Source organism: Gouania willdenowi, chromosome 14, assembly GCF_900634775.1.
Source record: "Gouania willdenowi chromosome 14, fGouWil2.1, whole genome shotgun sequence".
In the NCBI taxonomy this organism is placed as follows: domain Eukaryota; kingdom Metazoa; phylum Chordata; class Actinopteri; order Blenniiformes; family Gobiesocidae; genus Gouania; species Gouania willdenowi.
The window spans coordinates 19,682,710-19,703,408 of record NC_041057.1 but is presented as its reverse complement, the minus strand read 5'-3'; the positions used below and the strand labels follow the sequence as shown (position 1 = coordinate 19,703,408).

The 20,699-nt window shown below is 38.1% G+C and overlaps 1 protein-coding gene across 10 annotated transcripts in view; it reads left to right on the top strand.

Moving 5' to 3' along the window:
• acaca (acetyl-CoA carboxylase alpha) overlaps positions 1-20,699 on the top strand; it is a 50,618-nt gene that overhangs the window by 7,231 nt on the left and 22,688 nt on the right. For 2 of the 10 annotated variants that reach the window (XM_028465804.1, XM_028465802.1), the window contains exons 2-34: positions 51-309; positions 1,670-1,805; positions 2,128-2,266; positions 3,188-3,297; positions 3,377-3,458; positions 3,543-3,641; positions 3,777-3,883; positions 3,968-4,078; positions 4,164-4,373; positions 5,336-5,506; positions 6,606-6,767; positions 7,615-7,778; positions 7,891-8,041; positions 8,953-9,056; positions 9,167-9,394; positions 9,473-9,623; positions 9,722-9,856; positions 11,185-11,331; positions 11,429-11,617; positions 13,012-13,112; positions 13,249-13,337; positions 13,513-13,637; positions 13,951-14,064; positions 15,238-15,351; positions 15,434-15,523; positions 15,611-15,729; positions 16,856-16,879; positions 17,226-17,369; positions 18,669-18,812; positions 18,887-18,989; positions 19,079-19,186; positions 19,358-19,414; positions 19,608-19,652. In XM_028465804.1, the coding sequence (XP_028321605.1) occupies positions 80-309; positions 1,670-1,805; positions 2,128-2,266; positions 3,188-3,297; positions 3,377-3,458; positions 3,543-3,641; positions 3,777-3,883; positions 3,968-4,078; positions 4,164-4,373; positions 5,336-5,506; positions 6,606-6,767; positions 7,615-7,778; positions 7,891-8,041; positions 8,953-9,056; positions 9,167-9,394; positions 9,473-9,623; positions 9,722-9,856; positions 11,185-11,331; positions 11,429-11,617; positions 13,012-13,112; positions 13,249-13,337; positions 13,513-13,637; positions 13,951-14,064; positions 15,238-15,351; positions 15,434-15,523; positions 15,611-15,729; positions 16,856-16,879; positions 17,226-17,369; positions 18,669-18,812; positions 18,887-18,989; positions 19,079-19,186; positions 19,358-19,414; positions 19,608-19,652 (4,203 nt within the window). In that variant the 5' untranslated portion in view covers positions 51-79. The remainder of the gene's footprint in view (positions 1-50; positions 310-1,669; positions 1,806-2,127; positions 2,267-3,187; positions 3,298-3,376; positions 3,459-3,542; positions 3,642-3,776; positions 3,884-3,967; positions 4,079-4,163; positions 4,374-5,335; positions 5,507-6,605; positions 6,768-7,614; positions 7,779-7,890; positions 8,042-8,952; positions 9,057-9,166; positions 9,395-9,472; positions 9,624-9,721; positions 9,857-11,184; positions 11,332-11,428; positions 11,618-13,011; positions 13,113-13,248; positions 13,338-13,512; positions 13,638-13,950; positions 14,065-15,237; positions 15,352-15,433; positions 15,524-15,610; positions 15,730-16,855; positions 16,880-17,225; positions 17,370-18,668; positions 18,813-18,886; positions 18,990-19,078; positions 19,187-19,357; positions 19,415-19,607; positions 19,653-20,699) is intronic. The other 8 variants (XM_028465809.1, XM_028465806.1, XM_028465807.1 and 5 more) reach the window with 5 other exon arrangements.

Genomic DNA, 20,699 nt, shown 5'->3' with positions numbered 1-20,699 from the left:
TGTTGGACTTATTTGAGATCTTTTCTGTTTTCCTTTTTGTTTTGTTTCAGTTTTTGCAGCCTGTTCGTGTCATCCAGCCATGGCACAGCAGGACAGCGCTGCCCAGAAGAACCCCTCCATCGCAGCACTGCACTCCCACTTCATTGTGGGATCGGTGTCGGAGGACAACTCAGAAGATGAAATCCAGGGGAAGGGGGACCTGCAGCAAGAGGAAAAGGATAGCCGATCCATCTCACCATCCTCAGGGAGCTCAGACAGTGCTTATGAAATGGGTTTCGATCATGTTAATGGTCCAATGCAAAATTTAAGGTCAGAATAAGAGTGTGTGTTATTGTTTTGTACTTGTCAATTTGTTTTAAGTTGTGTACTTCTTTTTTGGCTTAAGCTTGTTTAGCAGTGATTTTACTGTTAATTAAAACTGCATGCATTAACAATGGGACTACAAGAAAAGTCCCTGTTCTCCATTTGTCTTGGGTCTGTGATGTGCTGTGTCTGAAGCCGTGTGTGTAAGCCAGTGGTTCTCAAATTTTTGGTGGGTAATTTCCACTTTAAACAAAGGTGAACCTAAATAATTGGTTTCTGCAGTTCTAAATTTTCTTAGGATTTCAGAAGCACATTAGAACTGTGCACACATTGTAACCGAGTATTGGATCAAGTATAACAGCCCTACATACAATCTTATGTGTGTTTAGCACACCATGATGCTTACTCCATGGAGTCGACTCTTTCCTGATTAGCTTCTTTTTTACAGCAAACGTGAAAAATGTGGTTTCTCTTGTTCCATTCTGGTATAAGGATTTCTCTGTCCCATGTGTGTGGGGCTGCCCTTGAGAGGAGGTTTGGCTACAGAATGTTGGTTTTGCAATGGTAAAAATGTTGTAGTTTGTCAAAAGGAGCCTCGAGTGCTGATCAAACTCGCTTACCCTGCTCAGACTTCTAGTCTGGCGTGTGTAGAAAAAAACGGGCACCCAACTTCTGCAGGAGGTGGGTATCCAGGCTTAGAATTTATATGAGGTTTTAAGTAACAGGCATAAAGGGGCATAAATTAAGAGGGTTTGAATGGAGGTGAATTGATGAGATTGGCACGTGTAAAACTGGAAAATCTCAATAGGGAGTTGTCTACTTTTCCCTTTCTGAAGAAACTTCTGTCACAGAACAACGTTGCTAACCTCGGCTGAAGTGAAACCAGGTCTTACAATTTGCATTGACATATTGTGTTCTCCCAATGATCAAGGCAGTGTTGCAATAATAGTGTCACTCAGGCCACAGCATTCTCTCACTCCCTCTGTACCGTCCAATCCCCATACGGTTGATAATGGGTGGAGCCTAAAAACCCTATTGACAACACTTGTTTTAACAAGTTGACTTGTTTAAGACTTTACAAATCTTGTCCTGCTTTTCTTCTTTTCATGCCAGATGTTTTACCTTTTTCTGTATTTAATGGATGTACCTTTTTTTGGATTTAGTATTTATAGTGTTTGCCATCTCTGTAACTCACCTGCATACTAGTAAGGTCAATTAAAGGGCCACTAATGGTGTATTTGTATGAGCAGGCTGCTTTTAAAAGACATTTGCAGCTGCTGAACCACTTGAAGATTTTGTGTCCATCTTCATCAAAGACTTAGTAGACTATAGTGGACTTCATTTTTGCTTTTTGTTATCACTAAAGCAGATCCAGCATGTCTGGTTTGCACCTGGTGAAACAAGGACGGGATCGCAGGCGCATTGAGCTCCAAAGGGACTTCACTGTGGCCTCACCTGCTGAGTTTGTCACCCGTTTTGGTGGTAATAAAGTCATTGAAAAGGTATTTTTCTTCTTCCTTTTTTTTTTTTAACAAAAAAGGTGCTGGGACACCGATCAGTTATATTGTATTCAAGTGTTTATCTGCAGCCCAAATAAACAGTAAAATCCCAACATTGAATCATATTAAATGCACTGCTAAAGCTACTACTACTTGTTCTGTCATAACATCAAAAACACAATAATTTCATCTTCATTTTTTATTTTTCTTACATTTTAGGAGTAACCTCTTACCTGCTAATTGACTGCACCTCCTTGCATGTACCTGTTTCTCTAACACGAGTAAATTAATCAACAATAGTAACTCGAACCTTTTGCTTTTTCAGGTGTTGATTGCCAACAATGGAATTGCAGCAGTTAAATGCATGCGCTCCATCCGCCGCTGGGCCTACGAAATGTTTCGCAATGAAAAGGCAATACGTTTTGTCGTCATGGTAACCCCAGAGGACCTGAAAGCCAATGCAGGTGAGGATTTGCATGATATCTGTCAATGTAGGAAAAAAACGAGTGAGGAAATGCATTAACAGCTTAATAAGGCTTAAAGGGATAGTTCGCCTATTTAAGACATGACGTTGTATGCAATCCTCACCAGCACTATAGTGCATACACATTGTTTCACTCAGTGGTCACCTCCCTGGTCCGAGTTCTGGCCGTTTGAAGTTGGTCAAGAAAGTAGTCCCGGTTAGTTTCCGGGGCCACAAAACTGTGCGTTTTTAATAAAAGAAAAGATATGCGTTAGAAAGCTTGATTCATTTACATCACAAAACCGCCCATAAAAAAAATTCATACCTCCAGTTTTAATCGGCACTATTTTCTCTTCCGTTTCCATCAATCCGCGCTGCCGTCAACGTCATCGGTGCGCCTAATCCCATCAGCTGTTGATAGCGCGACTCGCGGACAACATGTCTGACTCCGGTTACCAGCCAGAGGGTTGCCATCGGCAACCGATGACGTTGACGGCAGCGCGGATTGATGGAAACGGAAGAGAAAATAGTGCCGATTAAAACTGGAGGTATGAATTTTTTTTATGGGCGGTTTTGTGATGTAAATGAATCAAGCTTTCAAACGCATATCTTTTTTTCTATTAAAAACGCACAGTTTTGTGGCCCCGGAAACTAACCGGGACTACTTTCTTGACCAACTTCAAACGGCCAGAACTCGGACCAGGGAGGTGACCACTGAGTGAAACAATGTGTATGCACTATAGTGCTGGTGAGGATTGCATACGCCATGTCTTAAATAGGCGAACTATCCCTTTAACAGTGGTTTCTCTTCTACCACTAATCTATCTGAGAGTTAAGAATTTTAGAAACTGCAGGTTTCTACCTTGTAGAACATGTTTTTTCTTGTACTGAATTGATTATTGGCTTCTTAATTTTGTTTTAGAGTACATCAAAATTGCAGACCACTATGTGCCTGTACCAGGAGGGACAAACAACAACAACTATGCCAACGTGGAACTGATTCTGGACATCGCTAAACGGATTCCTGTTCAGGTACCAACTTTGTTTTTAGTTGGACTTTACTGTTATTAACAATTTCTCACATTGACAACATTTGCATGATGCATGTTAGGCTGTGTGGGCTGGATGGGGTCACGCCTCAGAGAACCCCAAATTGCCAGAGTTACTCTGCAAACATGGCATTGCTTTCATGGGTAAGAGCACATTGCCTCCTTGCTTAAAAGTATTTTCTTTTAACTGAAAAGATACTTCATAAAAATGTGTTACCGTCTCTTTAGGTCCTCCAAGTCAGGCTATGTGGGCTCTCGGAGACAAAATTGCTTCGTCGATTGTGGCCCAGACAGCTGGAATTCCAACGCTGCCCTGGAGCGGTTCTGGTAGGTCAAATATAGCCTGAAAGTTTATTATATTTATATTTTCATTTCCAAATGTCTCGGATCATGTTTATGAAAATACAGGTTGATATCCTGTGAAATGAGGACGCAAATATTCACTTCTATTTTCCGTGTCAGGTCTGACGGTAGAATGGAGCGAGAACAATCAAAAGAAGAAACTTATCAGCGTTCCTCACGACGTATATGAGCTCGGGTGCATCCAAGATTTCGAGGATGGCATGAAGGTAGGCCATTTACCTGATTAAGTCACAACATGTATGCTTTTGTATAAATGACTATTAAATACCTGATGGTTTTTTTGTTGCCAGGCTGCTGAAAAAATTGGCTATCCTGTTATGATAAAGGCCTCAGAAGGAGGTGGAGGAAAAGGGATCCGTAAAGTCAACTCCGCAGAGGACTTTCCGAACCTCTTTAGACAGGTACGTTAACATGTTTGATCAAATCACCTCCTTAGAAAACACACTTTAAAGTATTTTTTTTTTTTGTCTTTTTTGGATTGTTCAGGTCCAAACAGAGGTTCCTGGATCACCAATTTTTGTCATGGAGCTGGCCAAACATGCCCGCCACTTGGAGGTTCAGATTTTAGCTGATCAGTACGGAAATGCTATTTCCCTGTTTGGCCGAGACTGCTCCGTGCAGCGACGTCACCAGAAAATCATTGAGGAGGCTCCTGCTACCATAGCTACCTCTGATATCTTTGAAGATATGGAACAGGTCAGTGGTGCTGGTCAGGCTTAAAGAACTGATTGCTTCTAGTTAAAGCAGCCAAATCATCAGTGAATATGCTACTTTCGTGTCCCAAGTAAATCATATAGTTGCAGCAATACAAAAACTCCTACCAATCAGGTTTTTCTTTGTAATTGGTGGGCTGCAGAATTTAGGCATAAAAACAACAAATTAGTTGGTAATTTACACATTGATTCATGATTTTCTATCTTCTTTTTTTTTTGCTTTCTCCTGCAGGCCAAATTGGATGCCCCCTTTCTATTATTTCTGAATCCGAGTACCCCCTTCGTTCGTTAGTATATTTTGCTTAGAAAACTATTTAAAAACAACTATAGATGGAATAAACTAGTAATAAAACACATTAAGAATAATCTCATTTTGTAAATAAGTGGAAAGAAACAGTATTTAGTGCAGTGGTTCCCAACCTTTATTGGATCGTGACTGGTGACCCCAAAGACATATTTTTTCTAGAATTATTTTTTGATCATGTTTGAACTCAGATTTATTTTTTATTTTTTACTGAATTTTAGTTGAACTAGATCAATATTTCACAAAGTAAAAGTATAGAAATAAAGTTGTTTAAAATTGGGTTTTAATTTTAAAAGAGAATAATAATTTAAAAATTCCAAAATCTATTTTAATTTTTCAGAAATTTTAGGCAACCACATGTAAACTCCCACATGAGGCCCCGACCCCAAGGTTGAAAAACGCTGATTTAGTGGCTCCTGAATAGATTGGTTTCTATAGTTTTTATCATTGCCGGTCATCTCACGCCTGGTGTGGAACCAAGACTGTCGTTATTTCTCAATTTTGTACTCTCTCTTTCTGTCTCTCTCTCTCTCTGTCTCTCTCTCTCTCCCCCTCCCTCCCTCTTTCTCTCTCTTGATTATTGGCCCCCGGGCCTCGAGTTTTTGTCATAAAGTAAAACAAAATATCAATTTCCTCCTCAGTGTGCAGTAAAGCTGGCCAAGATGGTGGGTTACGTCAGTGCCGGGACAGTGGAGTACCTCTACAGCCAGGACGGCAGCTTCTACTTCCTTGAACTTAACCCCCGCCTGCAGGTGGAGCATCCCTGCACTGAGATGGTGGCTGATGTCAACCTCCCGGCCGCCCAGCTACAGGTGCATCTCTCGCACACTCTGTTGCGTCACCTCCACTTTGTCCTGTATTAGTCAAATTTAGCATGCTTCACCAACACCACCACCAGCACAATGGCCTCTGGTTTCCTTGGAAACCAACTGCAAAGAAAGAGAGGCAGAAACATTGTAGTAGAAGATGCAGGGTTTGTAGCAGCATAGGTATCATGTGGTTTGCTCTGTAGTCTTTGGGATTGTGTTTAAATAGGTAGAAGCAGTCAAGCTGAAGGACCAGCGAAGCTCTGTTGTTAAGCTCAGTAGGTGTTACTGTGGGAATTATGTTCTCACCAACGTAGATAATAATAATATATTTTATTACACTTTACATTTGACACCAAATCTCAAAGTGCTACAATGGACGAGAGAATTAAAACAATACAACACAACATATATTAAAAAGACAAGACTAAAAACAAGCATTAGCTGTTAAAATAAGCTTGTGTAAAAAGGTGGGTTTTAAGTCCTTTCTTAAATGCGTCCACCATCGGCTGGGTCCTGAGGTGGTCTGTGAGGGTATTGCACAGGCGGGGAGCAGCGGCTTCAAAGGCCCCGTCGCCCATTGTTTTGGGCTGTGTCCTGGGCATCACCAGACGGTGCTGTTGGCCTGACCGTGTCCTGGTTGAGGTGCGTGGTGTGAGCAGTTCAGTTAGGTACGTGGTGGCCGCACCATGCAGACATTGATGGGTGTGCAGGAGGATCTTGTACTCTGTGCGGTACAGAATGGTGAGCCTGTGCAGTGTAGGGAGGATGGGGCTGATGTGCTCATGTTTTCACATTCCTCATCAGGACCCTGGCAGTACTGTTGTGAACATACTGGAGCTTTTAGAGGCTCCTGCAAGGGATCCCGATGATGAGTGCATTACAGTAGTCCAGCCTGGAGGAGACAAAGGGGTGGACGAGCTTCTCTGAAATTACAAATGATTCTCTTTTTTGAAGATTACTACAGGACTTGCAAACTGCTTAAAATTTAGAATAAAATGTATTGTTTGGATAATCCCATTCCACTTGGACTCGAGTGCCACTCTCCATAATTATCCTAATGTGTTATTGTTTGACCACCGTCCATCATTCCTTCTTTTGCCAGATTGCTATGGGAATTCCACTTTATCGGATAAAGGACATTCGGATGCTTTATGGGGTCCAGCCCTGGGGAGACTGCCCCATAGACTTTGAGACTCTGTCCACCTCCCCCTCTCCACGGGGTCATGTCATTGCAGCTAGAATCACAAGTGAAAATCCTGATGAAGTAAGTTCAAAAGCCCACAATATTATCGTGTTTATATGATTTGCCTCATCTCAGTATGTAAAGTCAGGGTTCTCACCAGCGCCATTGAGCGTAGTGGCCCCCTACGATGTAAATTTGATCCCCTACGGATTGATGTTGCCCCGTGTATTTTGACCAGTGTAGGGAGGCTTTTCTGATTTTTTTTTTTTTTTTTTTTTTCTTTTTTTAATCAGATTGATCCTAATAATTGTTGCAGACTTGGACTTCCAGGCAAGCCCATGTTATTTAAACTTTTTTTAATCTGCATAACCAAGAAACAAATAAATCGGGACGATTCGGTCCATGTTCTGTCGGGCTCAGGTCTTCTTTTTAGGCCAAATTAAAGCTCTACTCTGTGCATCTTTTGTTTTGTGACCCATAATCACCATCCAATATAAATGGTGTGCTTCATAATTAACTAATCAAAATTAATGAGTTGAGTGGGGGCCTGTCCATAATTGTCCCAATATTACCGCAAGTCCCATATCACATACTACTTCATATATATTTGAAAAGCGCATCTTCGAATCAGTCTTTTGAATAAAATGTTTTTTCTTGTCTATACAGTGTCTGTGATTATTTATTAATGGATGACCTATATCAAGCATGAGTAACTCTAACTAAATTCGTCATGACCTTTCACCAATCCAACAAATGACTTTTGGCTTTAAAGTAAGGCTGGAAAAAAAATTAAAAACCCCCTACAACACTCACGCACAGTGAGATTCCCTACACTGTGAAAAATTCCTGGTGAGAACCCTGAAGGTGCTTTAGTGCAACTACAGTCTGTTCTTATTTCCATTTAATGTTAACGATTGTTCAATTTCAGGGATTCAAGCCAAGCTCAGGAACCGTGCAAGAGTTGAATTTCCGTAGCAATAAGAATGTCTGGGGCTACTTCAGTGTTGCAGCAGCAGGAGGTTTGCACGAGTTTGCAGACTCCCAGTTTGGTCACTGCTTCTCTTGGGGAGAGAATCGGGAAGAGGCCATCTCGTTAGTTTCCACATGATTTAACAGCACTGTCATATACAGTAACTATGATATGAATATGATTATATATGGTGTTTATTGTATTAACAGAGACTGTGTTTCTATTTGTATCCAGCAACATGGTGGTGGCTCTTAAAGAGCTTTCCATCAGAGGAGATTTCAGGACCACAGTGGAGTATCTCATTAAGCTGCTGGAGACAGAGAGCTTTCAGAACAACAGCATCGACACAGGCTGGCTGGACCGGCTCATCTCAGAGAAGATGCAGGTGTGCACATTTTGTCTATTAGCACAGTGTTTTTCAAATGGGGGTATGTGCGATGGCACTACAGGGGGTACTTGAGAGTGAGAGAGGGAAAATTAACAAATGAAAGCATTAAAAATATGTTGTTTTATGTTTATTTTTTAGTTTAAAAATAAAAATCATACTAAATATTACCAGCAACTCACAAAACGACAACAAAAACACACAAAATAAGAGAAAAATATACTGAATAATAAAACAAACAACAACAAAATGGCACCAAAAACTCACACACTGAGAGATAAATACACAAGACCAGTACAAAATACACAAAAATAATAGAGAAACATACAAAACGACACTAGAAACCACCAGACGACACCAAAAACCCACACACTGAGAGAAAATAATTTAAATAATACCTGACCAACAACATAAAAACTATAACTAAAGCACACAAAATAAGAGAAAAATATGCTGAATAATAGAAAGAACAAATAGACAACAACAAAATACACAAATTGATGATAGAAATGATCTTGATCAGAACATGAACTGAAAATACAAGTCAGTCTTGGTCAGGAGGGAGATGTAAATGAAAAAAACTACAGAACTAAATCTTTTCTGGAGGCAATAAATACGGTTTCATTCCACTTGTTTACAAAATGGAATTATTTAAAACGAATGTTAACACTCATTTATTCCATCATTATGCCCTATAGTTGTTTTTTCACAGAATTCTGAGCAAAATGTTTTAGTCGGAAAAAAGGGGGTACTTGCATTCAAAATTAAGAAAAAGGGGTACTTGAGCCAAAAAGGTTTGAGAACCACTGATATTTTTTGCACTATTCAAAATAATTTGTGCCTGTGATAAGTTAACACACAGTTTGTTTTTAAACTTGAGTGTCTTACTAAGCTGTTGTGGTGTCACGCAGGCAGAGCGTCCTGATACCATGTTGGGAATAGTGAGTGGCGCTCTGCACGTCGCAGATGTCAATCTCAGGAACAGTGTTTCTAACTTTTTGCATTCTCTTGAAAGGTAAGCACAAACCATGAAAATGTAATTGATTAAATACCAAAAAAAAAAAAAAAAAAAATATATATATATATATATATATATATATATGACCGATTTGATGCTTTAACCAGGGGCCAGGTGCTTCCAGCACACACGCTGCTCAACACTGTGAATGTGGAGTTGATCTACGAAGGTACCAAGTATGCACTGACTGTTACGCGTCAGTCTCCCAACTCCTATGTGGTCATCATGAACAACTCCTCTGCTGAAGTGGATGTCCATCGACTCAGTGATGGAGGTCTGTTGCTCTCTTATGATGGAAGCAGCTATACAACCTACATGAAGGAAGAGGTGGACAGGTAAGACTACAAAAAACATTTAAAGGTGACTATTGTTTCATAAGTAAATTATTATTTAACCATGTGTTTTCTCCACAGGTATAGAATCACAATCGGGAACAAGACTTGTGTTTTTGAAAAGGAGAATGATCCTTCTCTGCTGAGATCTCCTTCTGCGGGAAAACTTATTCAGTATATGGTCGAGGACGGTGGCCATGTGTTTGCCGGCCAGTGCTACGCTGAAATCGAGGTGCAGAAATTAATGGGGTGGGGAGATGAATCAAAACATTGCAGTGTGTAGTATGCTGTAGTATTTGTAGATTCAAGCTTTCGTGTTTTCAATTTCAGGTGATGAAGATGGTTATGACCCTGACCGTTTCCGACTCTGGTTGCATTCACTATGTGAAAAGGCCTGGAGCGGCACTGGAGCCTGGTTGTGTTATCGCCAAACTACAACTGGATGACCCAAGTAGAGTACAACAGGTACAGTTGACATTAGGAGTGAAACGTTCCAATTTAACGATTTGATTCAAAACACGATTTGTTGTTGTTGTCGATTCAATTCAAGGATGCTATTGGTTAATTTAGAACCAGTGTGACTGAAATAAATACCTACTGATACTGAACAGTGCATGTGAGGTTTCGTGGATTCCTGCTGTTTCTTGTAAGGGAGTCATCTATAAATTAATGAATGACATAAACACACAGGTAAACAACATTTAATAACAAATGTATTCACATTTTATTTTTGTAAAGTCCAGCCAACACTTTTTCTGCCCTCAATACTCAATGGGGCAGATTCACTAAAGGTTTAGGGGTATTAAAACGTGTGCAAGCGTCACTCCACGTGCTAATAAGGGGTACAAACCCCAGGGAATCAGGACTGCACGTGTTCAGCGTGTCACAATGCGCCCACAATCCATTTAGCTCGTTTTGCTCTGATGAATTTGTAAAGTTTACGACGCTCTAAGTTTAGATCGATATAGTTGAATATACATAAAATTATTGATTTAATGGATGAATCGTTACATCCTTAGTTCACATGTTTGTAGGTTTATATATATATATATATATACTCTACCGGTCAAAAGTTTTAGAACACCTTAATTTTGCCAGATATTCATTGCAATTCAAGTTGAGCAAGTCCAATGAATAGCTTGAAATGGTACAAAGGTAAGTACTGAACAGCCAGGGGTTCAAAAAAAGGTTTGGTTTCCCAAAACTGAAAAATAATGTACATTTCAGAATTATACAAATAGGCCTTTTTCAGGGAACACGAAGTGGGCTAACAATGTAAAGCTGTTCTGCAGCAATGAAGGTTGAATCAGCTTTGATAGCTGGTGCTACTATTTCCTACAGGTGTTCCAACTTTAATTGGTTACTTTGCATAAAACCAGTGTTGGAACTCACTGTACTTTGATGAGTCAAAAGTTTAGAATACATTTTGGTCTATAAATTGATCCCATGATTTCTTTTTCAACTCAAATTACTTATTTGTTCTATGCTTTCATTTCAGAGTGCAATGATACAATAAACTGAATAATTTTCAGTAAAGAACTGGAAAAAGTGTGGTGTTCTAAAACTTTTGATCGGTAGTGTATGTCCGTACTGAAAAAAACGCATTTAACTAATGCTAGAAAAAAGCAGACAGAAATAATCCACCTCCGGTTAACGTGTGACCACTTGGCTAACAATTAATGGAGCAACGTGTTTAACTAGCTTACTGGATTAAGATTTTTCAAGACAAATAATGACCAAGTGAGCAGCTTTTCGCTAAACCATTTTACTCTCTGGTGTTTTTGATCCTCCAGGCTGAGTTATACACTGGAGCTCTTCCATTGATCCAAGCTGTAGCTCTGAGAGGAGAGAAGCTGCACAGAGTCTTCCACAACACACTGGACCATCTTGTACACATAATGAATGGCTACTGCCTTCCAGAGACATTCTTTAATATCAAGGTATGCACCTATAAATAAATACCTGAGTGAGCGCATTCATCAGTCATAGTGGCTGTGGCAGCTCCTGATAAATATGGACGTCTTGTGTTTGTCGTAGTTGAAAGAGTGGGTGGAAAAGTTAATGAAGACCATGCGCGACCCCTCTCTGCCGCTGCTGGAGCTTCAAGACATCATGACAAGTGTGTCCGGTCGCATTCCGCCTGCTGTGGAGAAGGCCATAAAGAGGGAGATGGCTCAGTATGCCAGCAACATCACCTCCGTAATCTGCCAGTTTCCCAGTCAACAGGTGCAACATTAACACATGAACACACTTCACAGTATGCTTATCTTATCTTAGCTTTTCTGCCACAGTGGCACATCTTACTTAACTGTTTGTTGTCTTTATTAACAACTTTTTTGTGTTACCATGGTAAAAGGTTTTAGACAATTGGTTAGCTTAGAGAGTACCATAGTACGACGGCACATTAGGGCCACATTAAAATAAAATAAAAAATCTGGGCACTACAAGATCAAAGTCGTATTATTTCGAGAATTAAGTTGTAATTTTATGAGAATAAAGTTGTATCTTATTGAAATTATAATTTTCTGTGATTGATATCATAGTATTTCAAGATTAAAGTCGTAATAGTTTCAGAATAAAATTGTAATTTCATTATATTAAAGTCAAGGTTCAAGGTTTTTTATCATCTTCATGTTTCCATAAAAAAAAAATTTGTTTCTCAGGACCAGCAGCATACAAGAAAATAAATATTAATGGCAACGGTGCAATATAAACACAATAAAACAGAAATAAATAATAAAGAAAGTACACACAAGTACAGTAAAAATAGGAATGCATGTACCAAGCATAGTCATAACATTTCAAGATTAAAGTTTTAATATTTAGAGGATAAAGTTGTAATTGTATGAGAATAAAATTGAAATACAAACAGGATCTTGTCTGTGTTGTGGGCACGCGTGTTATGGAGAATGTGGAGCATTTAGTGAGGTTAAACTTCTCTTTAGGTTTCACACATGGTGAAATACTGAGCCTTTGGCCCAATATCACCACAATGTTATCAGCAAATTTGCAGACGTTTGCGTTTGTTCTGACTAAAAAACATAATGATTTGGAGCAAAGAGCCTCGTTAGTGGAGGAGGAGCTGGCTGGAAGTGGTTGACTTCAGGGCTATTGGTGTTAGTTACATTCACTTCAACAGGGAATTCTGAGCACTATATCATTAGTTTTTTTTCATGGCTTCATTCTCATAAAATTAAGACTACATTCTCAAAATATTACAACCTTAATCTAATAAAATTACAACCTTATTCTATAAATATTACAACCTTAATCTAATAAAATTACGACTTTATTCTATAAATATTACAACTTTAATCTAATAAAATTACGACTTTGATTCTATAAGTATTACAACTTTAATCTCGTAGTGCGCAGACTTCTTTTTATTCTAATGTGGCCCTAATACGCCATCGTACCATAGATATAGATATTAGGATTTTATTTTTCTAATTAAAAGCATTAAAAGGTTTTTCTGTGATACTGTTTCATGCATACATTTTATGCACATTAACTTGTGTTTTTTTAGACAACATCCACAATTTAGATGCAATATTGATTAAAGGATTAAATACTTAAAGGTCTCCACAGACATTGACATTTTGTATCTCGTGTGTCTCCAGATTGCAAACATCCTGGACAGCCATGCTGCAACTCTTAACAAGAAGTCAGAGAGAGAAGTCTTTTTCATGAACACCCAAAGCATTGTTCAACTGGTGCAGAGGTGAGCATTAATGCCTACAATCAATATATAACATTTTACGAACGTTTTCAACCCAGTAAGGCCAGGTTGAATTGATTGAATCTCCAACACATTCTTGAGCTTTATGATCAGACATGACGGTATATATCTTTATCAGATATCGCAGTGGCATCAGAGGACACATGAAGGCAGTGGTGATGGACTTGCTCCGGCAGTATCTGAAAGTAGAGACCCAGTTTCAGAATGGTAAGAATCCGCTACGACACACTTTGTTTCTGTTTTTTATTGTGAATGTAAAAGTCGTGTTTACATTTGATGAAATCTGTTGCTTTAATTTTTCTTTCCATTTGGGGGAGCTCTGCTCCTGTGAGTTCTCTTGTTTCATTTCGATTGTAAATCTTATTTACTGACTTGTTAACAGGACACTATGACAAGTGTGTCTTTGCACTGCGTGAAGAAAACAAAGGCGACTTGGCCAATGTGCTCAACTATATCTTCTCCCACGCTCAAGTCACCAAGAAAAACCTACTGGTTAAGATGCTGATTGTAAGTGCCTTTTATATCTAAATAGAAAGCAGATTTACAATGGCAGACTTTCATTTTGTTTATTTTAGACATACAGATGAACTTAAACAGCTCTAGTTTCTATGAACTAATGTTAGATCATGTGTTGGTTAATTTCATTAAGCCTCTACTATGGGGTTCATTGGTGTTTCAGTAAAATGCTTTACATTGGCAAGTGCTGCAGCTGTTGTTAAAAAAAAAACCAAAAAGCATTATTATTCTGAAAAAGTTTTTAAAAATTAACCCTGAAGTGATTTATCACAGTGTCCTGTCTTATTTTCTCTTTTGTGTCTAGAACCAGCTTTGTGGCCGTGAATCCACACTCACAGATGAACTTGTTGCCATTTTGACGGAGCTCACTCAGCTCAGCAAGACGACCAATGCAAAGGTGGCGCTCCGAGCTCGACAGGTAAGAAGGCGAAACCCACTCTTTAAACATGGAATTGCACGGTATTGGAATTTTTTTTATTCAATATAGGATATGCTGATATTTTACAACCCGTTTGGCCAATGATATTTTTTCCCCCTCACACCTAATTACAGAGATCATCTAGTTTCTGTAGTGGAGTTAATATACAGTTATTCTGCAGACTCTTTGTCATGTTAGCCTGCTGGAAAATACAGACATAAGACAAAGCTGAAAATGATGCATTAGTAATCATTCCTTGTGCAAAATAAGAAAATTATTTCAGCTTATGTCGTTATGTAAAACATGTCATTTATTCATGACAATTGTTTCTTAAACCAAACAATTATGATACTTGCAGCCTACTTAAAACAGTTACTTCTAGTCAATTCTTACCTACTTAAATGTTATATTTGAGTGGTAAAAACAGCATTTTGACAAGATCCAAACATTCTGTGTCACAGCTTTTATATGAGGAAAGAATCAAACCGTTTGGAAATTGGTAAATTCAATGAATAATTCAACTTTAAGATTGTTGTGTGCCTCTTAGCTTACCTCCATTGGTTTACAAACTCTCTTGCAGTTTGCTCCACACACACCTCTCCATGGGCGATGAGGCCTCTACGTATATGATGTTTATGGATTGATCAAGGAAGCAAAGCCTGTTATTTTATTGGTTAATTATATTGGCAGAATGGCCGACGTTCGATACTTCATTTTAAAGCCAATATCTACCGATAACGTCGTGCATCACTACTTTTTACCCTTCCTCTTGGCTAGACCTCATGTGCCGTGGCTTCAAAACATCAACAGACCCCTTTTTTGTAATTAAATTAAAAATGTTATTATGGAAAAAAGCGATGGCTTGGTTTTAAAGAAAGAGAATGGCACAATAACAAGTTTGTATGTTCTTCAAAAAGTTGAGTGTCTGTTATTGGTGCGATTATAGCTGGCAGCCCATCAAGGCTGTAAACAAACTTTGACTGTGAAAAGTGCGATAAGCTCTCAGCATCAGGATGGAGCATGTTGAAGATTTAACCACCAGATGTCACTGTGTACCTCTGAATAAGGTCCACTGAGCTCAGATATGGAAGTATCTGAAGTATATACTGGAAGGATATATTTTAATGTTCGTTGTACATTAAACCTAAAGAAACAATCATTTGTGCTCCACAGGTGTTGATAGCTTCACACCTTCCCTCATATGAGCTTAGACACAACCAGGTGGAGTCAATCTTCCTCTCTGCCATTGATATGTATGGGCACCAGTTCTGTATTGAGAACCTTCAGGTGAGCAACAACGGAAACAATAAACATGTTAGCTTCATCTAGGAGTTTGATTAATGTTTTAAAGAGTTTTCCCTTCTCTTAGAAACTGATCCTCTCAGAGACGTCCATTTTTGATGTCCTCCCAAACTTCTTCTACCACAACAATCAGGTGGTTCGAATGGCCGCCCTTGAGGTGAGAGGAGTAGATGTCTGAACTTTTTTTCCTCTCATTCATTTGGTGCCTTTTCATCCCCAAGGAACAACTTTATCTTGATTTCAGGTGTATGTTCGTAGAGCGTACATAGCGTACGAGCTCAATAGCGTTCAGCACCGACAGCTGAAGGACAACACGTGTGTAGTCGAGTTCCAATTCATGCTTCCATCCTCGCATCCAAACAGGTAGCGTATATCTGCTTTGATTAATATTTGTGCATTACATGATTAACCCCACAAACCCCCCTTAATTCTGAATCCTATGGAAAAAAACAACTATAGAGCATAACGGTGGAATGAAAAAGTGATGAATCCCATTTAGTAATTAAGTGGAATGAAACAGTATTTAGTGCCTATTGAATAGAATTATTTCCATCAGGTGTTGAACCAAGAGTGACCCTTGTATTTTCATTCATGTTCTAATCAAGATCATTTTTGTTATAATGATTATCATTTTAAATCAAGCATTATAAAACTTCATATTTTTAATGCTTTCATTTGTTAGATTTCCACTCTTTTGCTCTCAAGTATCCCCTGTAGTGCCATTACATAGGGGTACATGTACCCCCATTTGAGAAACCTGTTTTAGATGATGCTGAAATATATTTTCCTAACTATATTTCATAACCTTCAATTTTAAAAATGTCCCGTAAATTCCCATCGAAAGTATTCAACTTTGAAAATTACCATCATTTTGTAACTCGAGTTTAAATGTGATGGTTTTTTTTTATTCTATTGTTTTGAATGGATACTAATATTTATATTTCCAGTTAGTTCCAATAAATAATCCCCATGAAAAGTTTATATTTTTCTATATTCTCAAAATTCCTGAGCTTAAGTTTCCAAATCCCCCCCACGCAACCCGAGTTGTAATATTTTCTGTCTTGTGTGTGTGTGTAGTTTAGTAAATTTGCTATTGAGTTATTTGCAGTTTTTTGTTAACATGATTAAATGGAGAACAAGTATGAATGCCATCATTTACAAATGGTGCTGCATGATCTTGTTCTGCTCTGTGCATTAACACATAGGTGTGACTTATTGCAAATAAAAAGACAGCATGCGAGCATGAAATGATCTTCTTCGGATCTCATGATGCATGTCGTGAGATTGGCAGCCGGGCTATGAAATGTGTTTGTTGCAACAATAATGTTTTTGTTTTTTTTATCTTCAATGCAAGCATGTTACCATCAACGATTAAGATCTTTATTGATTCACAGTCGGAGCTATTTGTAAATTCACACATTCCTACACCCTGACTGTCTTTATCTCCTGATGCTTCTAACACTTGGTAATCAATGTCATTTAATTGCAGAGGGAACATCCCCACTCTTAACAGGTATTGTGAACATTCTTTCTATTGCTGAGTAATTTTAGACTGCCAAGCCGCATGCTAAAAGTCATATTTTTAACTCAGTTTAACAAAAATATAACTCCTATTTCCAAATATCGCGTGACAACAGCACAGTATTCCTGTTTTAAACCAAAGCCAGGGTCTTAATATGTGCTTTTTTTGTAAATAATTAGTTGTTTTGCTTTTCACTGTGTTTATCTGTGATGTTTTGTGTGAAGTTCAGGACAAACTGGTAAAATGTCAAAAAGACGCATCATGTTAGTAATACTTCGGGGCACGTTGTTGCCCCTCAGTTGAAATCTTCAGCTAAAACCTGTGACTGTCGTGGCAGGAGAGTCGCAGCTCCAGTCCTGGACGGTGTTAAAACCCTGGACACAAAATTGCAGGAAACAAATGCCCAGGATGCTAAAGAGCTACAATCTAAGGATGATAATGCTGAGAAGAATAATACCTCAGACTCGGATTCTGTTGACAGGTTTGATTCACTTGACAGTTCTCACTGGGTGTAATTTTTTGATAGCCCTGCTTAGGATGGTGGAATGAACTGCCATGAAAATAGTTTGTGTTTCAGGGTGGCTTTTTGGTGGCTTCAGGTTTTCACTTTTTCTTTTGGGTCTTGTGGATTAATTTTGCCACTTTAAAAAAAAAAGAGAAAAAACCCTGGTAACACTTTACTTGAAGGGTTATACATAACGCTGACATTAGGCTGTCATTAGCATTAATAAGGTGTCACAAAGGCTGTCATTAAGTGTTATTCGCAAAATTATGACACCTTAGGAGCTATGTTGGCATTTTTTAGATTAGGTGGAGGGATCTCGGGGCGTTGGGTAGGGTTAGGGCTGGGCAAATATTAGATTTTATTTATTTATTAATTTTCCCCATCACAGTTTTTCAGACTTTTTCACGTTCTGTCCTTGTGGGTTACCATCGCTCAATGTGAGCTAGGCCCCTCTTTGTTTACATTTGTTTAACCTTTGAGTAGGCTATATTTCATTTTTTTATTCGCACTATGCTGAGATGCTTAGGGAAGAGTTTATTATTTTTTTTAATTATAATATTATATGTTCTAAATAATGTAGTTATCTGATTTCTTAAACAGAAAATTGAAGCTACTGTGAAGTTGATGTTGCACTTTTGCTTAAACCTGGGTTAAAGCTTGAAATTGTTGAATGACTTGTTGAATATTTTTTTATTTTGTGATTGTTCTATGCATTTTAACTTTTGAGGACAATCACAGCAATAAAATTGCACTTTTGACAATATATCTGATGTCGCAGTCATTTTTAAGTGCGTTAAAAAAAAATAAAAAATCGAATTGAAATTCAAATTTTTCTTTAAAAAGTTGATGAAATCGTCCAGCCCCGGTTAAGGTTAAGGCAAAGGGTTTAGAGTAATGAAGGAACGACATTAATGACAGCCTTCATGACACCTTAATCATGATAATGACAGGTGTCATGTTATAGTAATGACAGCATAATGTCAGTCTTTATGTATAAAATGTAAAAGTAAAGTTTTACCAAAACCTTTTTCTGCAATTAAACTGTTTATAGCATGTTCCCTTTTAATGATGTCATTCTATTACTAACGTGAGCTTCACATAGATCTTGCACTGAACAATTTTTGCTACTTTTTGAGCAACCTATTTCCTATTTCTGCATCTCAAAATGTGTGGTCCACATCTAATGGTTCCTAAACGATGCCTGAGGAACTTGTTACAATGCCCAACTTGTTTCAGTTACATTTTGAATATAAATGTTCGCTGTGTGCGCTCTAGGATGTCCTTCTCGTCCAACTTGAATCACTACGGCATGGTTCACGTGGCCAGTGTGAGCGACGTTCTGCTTGACACTTCTTTCACACCCCCCTGTCAACGCATGGGAGCCATGGTCGCCTTCAGCTCCTTCCAGGAATTCTCAAAGTCAGTTTCTATTTCTGTAAATAGATTGCACAATATTTGCATATGTGAATAATTTTAACGTTTTAAATTTTCAGGAACATAACGGACGTTTTGAGCTGTTTCTCTGACTTGCCTCCCTCAAGCCCCTCGTTCTCAGAGGGGGGCAATCCTGTCCTGTACGGCGAAGAAGACAACAAAGTAATGAGTCTCTCTGTTACCCAGAAGCCATCACTGATTTAAATGCTTTTAAATATGTGATTTTAATATGGGTTTATGTTGTCATCCAGAGCATCCAGGACGAACCCATTCATATCCTAAATGTGGCCATTAGAATTGACATGGACATCGAGGATGATGGCCTAGCCGCCATGTTTCGGGAGTTCACTCAATCAAAGGTACCTTTATAGTACATATTTGTTTTATGATTAAATGGAAGTCTCAAACTCAGACTTCAAATGTGGCCTTGGAGGACTGAGGTTTCTGTCCCATGCCTTAGAAAAATCTGTAATTTATGAAATAATAAGTAATTTATGGAGATTAAAACCCTTTTTTTTTTCTAAATGCAGAAATCTTTGCTATTCGAGCATGGAATCCGAAGGCTAACTTTCCTTGTGTCTCAAAAGGTAAGTGCAGTGTTTGATTAGAAATAATCTCTGTTTTTACTGACTTGCATAACACTTTAACTCTTTAACATATAACAATAATGTATACATGTATTATACAACCTAAAATGTGGTCTAAAGTTGTTAACTTTTTGCATGTCTCTTTTGTATCTTTTTCTGCATGCCTCGCTTTTTGGTTCGTTCTTGATGACAGGATTTCAGGAAGCTAATCAACTCTGAGTTGGACCAAAGGTTTCATGTAAGTAGTGGGTTGTATCGCTAGGCAGAGGTGAAAGTTATGGATTTCAAGTACTTATGTTACTGTAATTGAGTTGCTTTTATTGGTACTTGTCCTTTTTTTGAGTATATTTCTAAATCAGTCATTTTACTTGTACTTAAGTACGTTTTAAAAACAGTAATTTGTTGCAGTTGTTGTAAGAGTTTATTGTCAAAAAGGTACCCCAAACCACAATACTATGAGTATTATGAAAACACATAATCCATATGCTCTTAGTTGTGCCATTTCAACATCCAGCCACTTTCTTAGGTTCAGTTTGGGGTTTCTACCTATTATGATGTTACCAATATGGCACATTAAATGTAGCTATACTTGGAGCCTGGGAATTGTTTTGAATTTTTAATTGAAATCATTGGTGTTATTTTATTTAAAAAATAATTCTATAATATGACAAGTCTTTTATTTTACACAGATGCATTTGTGTAAAATAGAGTTCCAATTGTGCAAGATTTGGTCTCTTCCTCTTCAAGTTTATATATAGATGTTTACTGTATCCAAGGGAACCGTGGCAAAATGTATTACCAAAAAATAAACGTGGGGGTGAAAGTAACTAGTAACCGAGCTACTTTTTACTTGTACGTGAGTATTTTATGTATGACTTACTTGTACTTGAGTACAATTTCAATCAAGTAACACTACTTCTAATTGAGTAGGATATATCAGTACTCTTTTCACCTCTGTCACTTGGTTTTTTCTGAAACAGTTGAAACAATGCAAACAAAGAAAGTGAATTCAAAATTACTCAGGCTCTTGATTCGGTAGGTTTTTAAAAAATGAATAATCTACAGGATAAATAATTACCTATATGAGTTATGTGCTACACAATTCTTTACCTAAAGGCTGTCTGTTAATCTTTACCCACATGATTTCAAGAAAAGGTTTTTCTACTGTGTTTACACAATCTAAAAACACCAAGTTGTGTTGTATAAACAGACGTCTTTTCCACTGTGAATCTTGCCTAAGTCAGTGCAGCTTCGTGATGGTACCTACACTCAGATGTCAGCTTTA